The sequence below is a fragment of the Prosopis cineraria genome, unplaced genomic scaffold (assembly GCF_029017545.1).
Source record: "Prosopis cineraria cultivar Desert tree isolate PC_DT_omini unplaced genomic scaffold, ASM2901754v1 PC2, whole genome shotgun sequence".
In the NCBI taxonomy this organism is placed as follows: domain Eukaryota; kingdom Viridiplantae; phylum Streptophyta; class Magnoliopsida; order Fabales; family Fabaceae; genus Prosopis; species Prosopis cineraria.
The window spans coordinates 23,338,368-23,348,590 of NW_026555333.1; the positions used below are offsets into that span (position 1 = coordinate 23,338,368).

General features: G+C 36.7%; 1 protein-coding gene across 4 annotated transcripts; it reads left to right on the plus strand.

Moving 5' to 3' along the window:
* Positions 1-345: 345 nt before the first annotated feature.
* Positions 346-9,825, plus strand: LOC129303748 (riboflavin biosynthesis protein PYRR, chloroplastic). Of its 4 annotated transcripts, XM_054943261.1 has the most exons (11): positions 352-605; positions 3,297-3,340; positions 3,477-3,733; positions 3,851-3,985; positions 4,086-4,185; positions 4,321-4,446; positions 4,518-4,831; positions 7,679-7,798; positions 8,363-8,608; positions 8,681-8,806; positions 9,380-9,825. In XM_054943261.1, the coding sequence occupies exons 3-11, from the start codon at positions 3,680-3,682 to the stop codon at positions 9,659-9,661; spliced, it is 1,503 nt and encodes a 500-aa protein (XP_054799236.1). In that variant the 5' UTR covers positions 352-605; positions 3,297-3,340; positions 3,477-3,679; the 3' UTR covers positions 9,662-9,825. The 4 variants fall into 4 exon arrangements, with proteins under 4 accessions (XP_054799234.1, XP_054799235.1, XP_054799233.1 ...); XM_054943259.1 differs by having other exon boundaries at positions 346-749; positions 3,297-3,733; XM_054943260.1 differs by having other exon boundaries at positions 346-568; positions 3,297-3,733.
* The last annotated feature ends 398 nt before the right edge of the window (positions 9,826-10,223 follow it).

The following is a 10,223-nucleotide window of genomic DNA, read 5'->3' on the forward strand; positions in this document are numbered from 1 at the left end:
AATTTTGTTTTTAAACTTATTCACCCTTAAATTTCTTGGGATTTGACAGCAATTTTTTGAATTTATAGGATCTTAGCATATTTTAAGTGTTTCTATGAGACCTTAGACTGATTTTCTATTAATATTTTTAAGACTGGAATTTTTTTTTTCTGGAGTGGATTTAATTGTACCATGGCTAGGATTGAACTGTATAAAATACTGATATAATTTTCAACATGATTGAGCTAATTTTTTAAGTGGTTTTCAACACGTTTGAGGATCTTTATATGTCTATGCGGGTGGCCGGAATCCGCCCTTACCCATTTACACCCATGCAAACAGGTAAATGCGTTAGGGGCAGATGGCCACCCGTTTAGCAAAAACGGGCGGGTAACGGGTAAGGCTGAGGTAGCCCGTACCCGCCCCTGTACAGAGTGGTTGAAATTATCCTTCGATCCAAAATAAAATAATCTCCCTTGTCAGATGGTGTGCATGCTTCACTCTGCTTTTTGCTTCTAGACTCTCGCTCTGTGCTCGCTGTCGCTGAACCTCGTCCCAGCGTCGTCTCGCCGCCTTCTTTCCGTCCAGCGTAATCTGGCAACTTTCCTTCTGTTTTCCATTTTTCGGTGCGTGGTCCCGGCGTGGTCTTGATGGAATCATGTTTATTGTACTTGAGTAATGCTAGTCTGATTGTAAAATCTTTCAATCAAGAATCTTTCTGAGAGAAAACCTTATACTAATTATTGGTATTTTCAGCTGATTCGAGCCTGGTAACAGTCGCTTTTTCGTGCATGCAATTCTATTTCTTTTCAATATATAAACTTCAGCTTATGGTTCATGTATGAAGTTGTACTTGAGTTATTCCAATTATTTATTCTCATTGATGCTGGCTTAAAAGTTGAATATATCAAATCTCTAATTTTTTTTTAAGATTTATTATAGAAGACACCAAGATCTCCTGGAGTTTTTACTCGTACTGGTATGATCTATCAAAAAACTTGCTTTTGTGATATGCTATGTGTTTCATTCTCAGCAATTAGATTTTATTCGAATAAAAACAATATCTGGGTGAAGAAAATATTTTATTTGTCAGGTATTCTCCCATTGCAAATTACAAGACAATTTGAGGTTACGTTTACCAATAAAATTTAATAATGACATTTTACAGATTTACTTTCTCAAAACAAAATTATAAATTTTCATAAATATCTCTACATATCATTTTAATTCTCTCTCTACTTAAAGGGTAATATTGAAAAATCATTACAACAACAACAACAACAAGCCTTTATCCCACTAGGTGGGGTCGGCTACATGGATTGCAAGACGCCATTGTGCTCTATCATTTATCAAGCTTTTAGGAATATTATTAATTAAGAGATCGCGTTCAACAACTTTCAAGAGTGTTCTCTTAGGCCTTCCTTTACCTCTCTTAATCGGACTCAAAGTTATATGTTCCACTCTTCTCACTGGTGCCTCCCTTGGTCTTCTTTGTACATGCCCAAACCATCTCAACCGATTTTCTATCATTTTTTCCTCAATAGGTGCCACCCTCACTTTTTCACGTATGTGCTCATTTCGAATTTTATCTTTACGTGTATGTCCGCACATCCATCGTAACATTCTCATCTCTGCTACTCCAACTTTATGCTCTTGCTGTCCAGTTAGAGTCCAGCATTCACTACTATATAACAATGCCGGTTTGATAGCAGTGCGATAAAACTTTTCTTTAAGTTTATTAGGCATCTTACGGTCACAAATAACTCCTTTAGCTTTTCTCCAATTAAACCACCCAGCTTGAATTCTATGTGAAATATCTCCACTGATTTCGCCATCATTTTGAATAATGGCTCCCAAATATCTAAACTTTTCCACTTGAGGTATAATTTGATCTTCCAATTTCACTTGAGGTATAATATTGAAAAATCATTATTAATGAAATTTTATTTTTGTCAAATTGTGGTATATTTTGGGACAACGAAATTCCAAAGTTGTCTTATAATTTAGAACGGAGGTAATATATATGTATATGTGCTATTGCACAATTATTCCTTCCTGTCTCTTCCTTTCCTTTGATCATTAATTAATAGGGTGTTATAATTTCCGTATTAGATATTTACTGGCTCAGTGAATAAGCCTTTAGTTCTCTCATTTTCGCTTTAATCTCTACGACATGTATATTTCTATGGATTCATTTGTAACAGTTTTATTCCCATGTTAAACAGATAGTTATCTTACCATTTCAGTTTATGCTATCCTAACTTCTTATCTGACTAAACCTAGGACGAATTCAGGAGACTTGTTACAAATCTTTAGCCGTGATAGAACCTGTTCCTGATATCATCATCAAAATCATGTGACCCCATTTATTACATTGTCATCCTTTGAAATGTGGATGCTTTTCAGAATGATTCTTGCAATCTCACCTTGAATGATGGAACTTCCGTTCAAATAGAGAAAGGGGAACTCATTGTAGTTGGATGGTGTCAGTACTCAGTAACATAATTTTGCCACATGCCGTGGTGAAGGGGTGAAATGTGATGGAGGAATCTGTTTTTTTAGAGGCAGTTCAATAGATGGAAGGAGTCGAGAGTAGGAAACATTATGAGGCATAAATGTTGCTTTGAGATGCTGTCTTTTATGACAATTTGTGGTTTAACTGTTTAGGATTATGGTTTTGTATTTTCTCTTTTGAGATAACATTGTATGTTGTTAGAATGGTGGATGAACATTTGTGTATTTCAGTAAAAAGAAGATATGCAGCTTATATAATAGCTGTAGATAAATAAACTGATGTGGAAAAAGTGGTTTTTTTAGGAGTGAATGTTATGAAATTATTATTTTTCAGATGCTTGGATTACTATGGTAGGATGCAAAAGCTACCAAATATGGACAATGTGACTTCCTAGAATACATGTGTTTCTTTATAAAATTGTGAATTGTCGATTCCACTAGCAAGATTTGGCTGGCTTTTGAAACCATCTTATGAATTTCTCGTTCTCTTAGTAAAAGATCTATTTCTGCATACCCCTGTGAGAAGAAAAGTGTTGCTCATGAAGCTTACCTTTACTTATGCCTAAGCCTACCTTATCCAAATAAAAAAAAGAGTGGCCTAGGCTATTGTAGAAGCCTAACCTCAGACTAGGTATCTGCTCAAGTTTCACTGAACTAATTTGGTGCTATCACTGGCTCATGTCATTTTTCTCCACTTTACCTCTATTTTCATCCAGACCATCTGATTAAATCTGGCCCTATCTCAGTATTTGTGGATTATGGGATTATGAATGTCATTGTAAATCTCGTATCTTTCTCTGTAGGTGTGTTATAGAGAGAAGAAATTTGTTCTCTTTCTGTTGCTGAGGTACATCAGACACAACAAAGCCACTCCAAAGGAGCTTCACTAATGGCATTGTTCTCTCTTATGGCTTATGGCCCTTCCCTCATATGCACGGCATCATTTAACAGTCACAATAATGGAACCTATGTAATTGATTCAGGTTACATACGGCGTGCAGCTGAGATAGCTGATAAATCTGCGGGATTCACTTCTCCCCATCCCAACTTCGGCTGTGTAATAGCTACTGCCCCTAACATCATTGTTGGGGAGGGTTTTCTCTATGCTCAAGGTACTAAACCAGCTGAGGTTCAGGCTGTTGAGGCTGCAGGTGAATGTTGCCGCGGCGCTACTGCTTATCTCAACATGGAACCAGGGGATTGTCATGGTGACCACACTGCTGTATCTGCTCTTGTTCAGGTTTGCATTTTATATGCCTTGCTTTAGTGCTACTACCTCAAGCTTTTTGTCTTTGATTATCTTAACTCTAGTTTTCTTTGTCTTTTTAGTTCATAAATGACAATGTGTGTGAACTAGGGAGGAGTTAAAAGGGTTGTTATTGGAATGAGACATCCCTTACAACATCTGCGGGGTAGTGCTGTGCGTGCATTGCGAAGTCAAGGAGTGCAAGTTGATGTTCTTGGGGAGGATCTCAAAAGTAAACATATTGAGGTGTGCATTATACATCTTTTCTAATCTCATGTCTTATGGAGTGTTAACGTTGTGTTTAGTTTTTAGTTTAGCTTTGAGACATTGGGAATATGTATTACAGGAAGCTCAGAAAGCATGTTTTCTTGTCAATGCCCCTTTGATTTGCAAAGCTGCTTCACGCCTTCCTTTCTCTGTTCTCAAATATGCCATGACCCTTGATGGTGAGCATTGTACCGGCAATTTTATGCTTTTCCTTTATCTTTCTTTTCCCCCTACATTGATTTTCTCTTTGTGCTCTTTGCTATAAACCATCAAAATTATAGCAGTCCCTTGATACCTTCCTTTTACTTTACCAGGAAAAATCGCTACTAACAGTGGGCATGCAGCATGGATAAGTAGCAAGCAATCTAGAAATCTAGTTTTAGAACTGCGTGGTAGAAGTGATGCTATAATTGTAGGAGGAAACACAGTGCGAAGGGACAGTAAGTATCATGATGATCACATATGACTTTGATGGTGCTTGAGTTTTTATACTTCCTTATGTTTGGATTAGATCCAAGATTGACAGCAAGGCATGGAGGCGGGCACATGCCAGTTCGTGTTGTACTTTCCCAGACTCTCAATCTTCCCGAGGAAGCAAACCTATGGGACATGTCAGAGGTCTCTACCATAGTTGTAACACAGAGAGGTGCTAGGAGGAGCTTCCAAAAGCTACTTGCATCAAAAGGTGTTGAAGTGGTGGAGCTTGACTTATTAAACCCCCGAGATGTCATGGAGTATTTTCATGATCGTGGGTATCTTTCAATTTTCTGGGAGTGTGGAGGAACTTTGGCTGCATCTGCTATTTCATCTGGAGTAATTCACAAGGTTATTTCTTTTTTTTTTTAAATCCTTCATGGCTTGTTTTGTTTTGTTAGGAGTGGATAATGTGAAAACCTTTTTGTGTCTAATTGATTGAAAGGACCTGGATGACAATGTCCACAATTTTCTTTCTATATTACAAGAAGCTTCTCTTTTAATCCATTATGTAGGACATTAGAATAATTTATGTTTGTAAACTGCTAAAAAACAGGATCTCTCTCCTCTCTCTCTCACTCTAAGATTCTAGTACTTTTTGGAGGTTGGAAAATGATGGAGGTTGATCTTTTTTGGTGAAGCAAGATTTACAATGATGGTAAGAATTTTGATAATGAGTCAATGATGCTTATGTGCTATGAAGGATGATGGTCAATCGTATTGTGAGATGCTGAAAGGGAGTTTAGAGGATGAGTTAATGGGTGAAGATGATATCTGCTTGAATTATGAGAATGTGAATAGTGAGAAGAAATTGGTGAACTATTTGAATGAGGATGGGTTGGGTAGTGGATTGGAGGTGATTGAGCGTGAAATTGGAAACCTAAATATTCTAGAGCTTGTTATTCCAAACGATGAGGAAAGGAGATTGTATTGTATAAGCTGTTCAAGAAAGGTTTAATTCTCAAGTTGCTTGGTAGGAGGATTGGACATATCCAGAGTAGCGGTGATTATTGTAATTGATCTTCAAGTTCAATGTAATTAAATTCATAAATCAAGAGCTGTTGGTTTAGGGGAGGTTACTGGCTTTGGTACTATGATGAGATGATTTTGAACTGGATTGGAAATAAAATTTGATGAACAATGAAGGTAGATTTCCCACTTTTATTTAGATTCAAAGTAGGTTTCGGAGTATGGGTGTTCATATTGATCTGTCTAGACCAGTTTTGCTAACATCTGTTATCAGGATCAAGAATTTTGCATTTAATGTCAGTTGATTTGCAGGATTCATCTTAAGCATTGTTGGATTACTTAATGGAGGGGAAGTTACTAGTATGGAATTGTAGAGGAGTAGGGAGCAATAATTTTGAGAAAAGTGCCACATGTTGGTTAGGGATAATAGTATTAATGTGATTGCATTGTTGGAAACAAGATTGGAGGATTATAATGCAAAAAGATGGTCTAGAAGATCATTGTTTGATGACAATTTCTCATTGCTAGTAGAGGGTTTGAGGGAGGATTTGGGTTGCATGGAAGTCATAGGTGAGTTTGGAGCTTGTGGCTTTTAACTTCCAGTATGGTCATTTTCCTTGTTATGGGAGCAAGCTACGTTGGATATTAATAGTGGTTTATGGGAGTCCTAGGGAGGGTGAGGCAAGGGTCTGTTGCGATGAGATGGATAATTTAATCAATGGTATGAATGCATCTTGATGAAGCATAATAATGTCGTGCAATTCATATAACTGACTCCTCCTAGTGGGTGTCTCCAACCTTATGTGTGTGATTAGGATGAAACAGGACAGCATGTAATGAGGGAATCTCATGTTGATAGAGGCATTTGGGAAGACCTGGTTCCAATTGTTTGAGGCAGGATTTCTGTTGTTGTGATCTAATAGTTGGCTTAAGATGAATCTGCTTAATGATAATCATGTGCAGCAGGGTATTACTTGGAATATTTAGATTGGGGCAAGATGTTGGATTCTGTAGAGATAAGGGAATAGGGGAGTTTACAGGAAGGAGGGAGGTAAGGTAGAAGAGATGTTAATGCTGTTAGAAGAGAAATTTTTCTGTATATTAGGAATGTGTGGGAGGCGGAGAATCCTAGTATGGAGAGGTATAGGAGGAGGGTCCTGATAATTAAGTGGAGACCTCCTGATGAGGGGTGGATTAAGCTAGACACTGATGGTTCTAGTGGAGGTGATCCCGGATGTGTTGGAGTGGAGTCATATTAGAGATACTAATGGTGATTGGCTGATTTCTCAAGGAATTTGTGATGTACTGCTTTTCATGCTGAGTTTTGGGCAGTGTTGACTGGTTTGGAGTTAGGCTGGGAGTCAGGTTGAAGGACGGTCACCGCATAAGTTGATTCTGCTGTTTTGTTGAGTCAACTGGACTGTAAAGAGAGAGTCAGAAGTAGATGTATGGTGGCTAGAACGGTCATTGATATGTTGGATAGAGATTGGGACGTCAAGCTTTCATATGTTTTATAATCAAGTGTGGATATCTTGATTGACTAAAGCCTGGAGTTAGATTTAGGAATTCATGTATGGGATGTGGTGATACCTATAGTGAGTTTGGCATGTTATCAGTTTGTTCACTGTGATGGGTTTCTTCTGAGATATCTTGGTTACTTAGCTGAAGAAACTGAGTTAGATGGATTAAGTATCTTTTGTTGAACAAAGTTGGTTTCAACTTCCATTTTATTCTACGAATATTTCGTCCTTTGGTTTTCATGAATTTCAATTTGATTAGAATTAAATTTTTGCAAAGTCCCCCCCTTTCATTTTTCATGAGAAAACTTTATATGATGTTGCACTTGTTGAGATTTATGGCCATCAATAAGTAACAGGTGATCCCTAATATATAGCCAACAATAGATTTTACATAAGTTCTTTGGATAGTTCAGCCATATTTACCAGATGCAGTTTTCTAACCATGCAATGTAGTGTGTACATGTTTCAGTGATGCCATGCCTATTTGCCTTTTGAGACTCCTTTGTGATCAGCTTGTGAACGTCTGCCTTTAATTCTTTGTCTAGTTGGTCATGTCTTAGTGAAAAAAACCCAAGAATTGCTCTGTGCTTTTGAAGAAATGTGTTTAGGAGGAAAATTCCTGTTAATTTTACAAAGCTGTTAATTTTATCTTGTTTTGATATGATTATTACCATTTACCAGGTATGATAGCAATTTATGTGGTCTGCAGGTTTATGCATTTGTTGCTCCTAAAATTATTGGGGGGAAAAATGCACCAACTCCTGTTGGTGAGCTTGGGATGGTTGAGATGTCACAGGCTATAGATCTGATTGATGTTTGCTATGACCAGGTTGGTAATAATTCCTTCAAAATATTATTTTTCAGTACATATTCATCTGATTGATGCCTCTATTGGCCTAGTTCACATGCTTAAATATGTCAAAGTAAATAGATTTTTAGTTGCATCTAGTATTCTCTGTTTACCAGAATATTGAAGTATGAATGAAGAAAGGCATGAGAGAAAAGCATATTGCTTAGCCATAATTCTTGACTAGAGGGGACACCGAAGGCCTTTGCCCTTCCATCCCTTTGATAGATGGAGGGATGGCAGAGCTTTTGTTTTCTTTCATGTTGTCAAAGAGTTGAACAAAGAAAATAAATGGCCAATGGCTGATCGAATTGATTGGGTCATTTAGGAACAAGATTCAAGTCTATCAATCTACTAGGATGCCCTCAGCTGCATACATCACTGCAATTCCCCTTTACACCTATCATTGATGATAAACGTCTTGCTGTGACCTCTTGAATTAGACATGATTTACCAGATGTGTCCAGTATTGGATATTTAAGTTGACTTGATATGTCAGAACTTACCATGTTCTTGATTAGCAATGCATTTTCTTGTGTAATGCAGGTTGGGCCTGACATGCTAATAAGTGGTTTTCTTCAGCCTTTACCAGATGTGACACCTGTTATCCCGTCAGTGGATGAGACTTTTGCTGTTGATCCCTCTGTCTCACCTTATGAATCCTGTATCATATTTTTCTATAAAACATGGGATCCTTATGGTTCTTTTTCAAATTTTTCGCCTCATCCCATTCAAATGCCTAATGAAAATGGCGATTATGTAACTTGGTTCAGTGTGGAGCATTACTACCAGGTACTTTCCTTTTCTGCATATATTCTAATCGTTGCAATTATGTTTGCTTATGAAATACAACACAATGTGTAGGCACACAAATTTGTTGGGGTCAACGATCCTTTTGCTCATAATTGTGTTGAAAGGATTAAATCTGCGAGAAGTCCAGAAGAAGCTGCGAGAATAGGAAGGTCAATGCAGAGACAACGACCTGATCTGGTATACCATCCTTATACAGTGCAGGACTAAAATAAATATTGAGGACCAAAATATAAATACAAAGGGGCCTTGAAAGTCAAATATTTAGGGGCACAAAAACACTTATTATGAAGATGAAGGTCAAGAAGTGAAGAAAATTTTACGATTTCTATTGAATAATCTTGGACCTATTGATTTGCATATTATCTGCTGCCGAAAACATGCATTTTAGTTCCCACTGCATATGCTCGTGTTATGATGTTTAAGAATAATAGATGTACTCCTCCATTAAAAAATATGAAGCATTTTTTCTGAGATTAGATCTTCCAAAATACAAGGCATTTTTTGTGTGTGTAATTAGTGAATTTTTTTTTCCCTAAATATACCCTTAGTAAATCAATCAATCAACTTTTTAGGGAGACGCCCTTCTAAATAAGGGAAATTTGGAAAAATGATATAAGTTTAAAGGCAAGTAATTAATTTATTGATGGTGTAATTCAGTTAAAAATGTTTCATTTTTAAATGGAGGGAGTAAATAATTCTGTTTCCTGATTTGTTGAAAGCCAGAAGCTGAAATTGAGGTGTGGTACACAGGTAAGGTCTGACTGGGACAACATAAAGATTGAAGTAATGTTCAGAGCTCTCAAGTGTAAGTTCTCAATCTACCCGCATTTGAATAGCATGTTGGTCTCAACCGCTGGTTCTGTGCTTGTTGAGGCATCACCACATGATCTGTTTTGGGGTGGAGGTCGTGATGGAGAAGGCTTAAATTATCTTGGCCGACTATTGATGCAGTTGAGATCAGAGTTTCTTGGGGATCCCTCTTCATCCAGTGATAATGACAGAAGTTCAGGATTAGCAAGCTTGCATCCATGAAACGGAAAATATAACTTAGTCCTTATATTTGTAGCGTATTTTGGTTTGAGTCCCTTTATTTTTATTTCATTGTTTCAAGTCTCTTTGTTTTATTTATCTGCAACATTAATTCCTATATTTTTAAATATGACCATAAGAGCAGTGGTTAACATGTGATTACTTAACATATCAATTATCATATATGATCAAATATACCAATAAAGATATTTTAAAATTATTTTACTTAAGAGAACATATTTCTTAAGTTTAAATTAGACTAATTTAAAAAGAAAAATATTTTAAATGTTGAGATTACTTGATATGATAATATGGGAGGTCTTAGATGCTTCATTTTTTGTTAATAGTGGATGATTTATTTTGCAACATCTCATAGCATAGGGTGTTTAGTGATTTTTGAAAAATAATTTGTGGTTAAATTTTCTTTACCCATTTTTGAATTAGTGCCTTGATTCATCTGGTTTCCAATGCCTTGGTAATTAGTATTGGAAAGTTGTGCATGATATATTAAAAAGGAGTGGTTTATTTTGAGGGATCTTGAAATTTTCATTACTTTAGAACGCAA

Excerpts from the sequence above, each read along its gene's own strand:
- LOC129303748 (XM_054943259.1), top strand. The coding sequence starts at position 3,383 with ATGGCATTGTTCTCTCTTATGGCTTATGGCCCTTCCCTCATATGCACG. Across the intron at positions 3,986-4,085 it reads TCAAAAGTAAACATATTGAG|GAAGCTCAGAAAGCATGTTT; the intron begins GTGTGCATTATA and ends TATGTATTACAG. Across the intron at positions 4,832-7,678 it reads CATCTGGAGTAATTCACAAG|GTTTATGCATTTGTTGCTCC; the intron begins GTTATTTCTTTT and ends TGTGGTCTGCAG.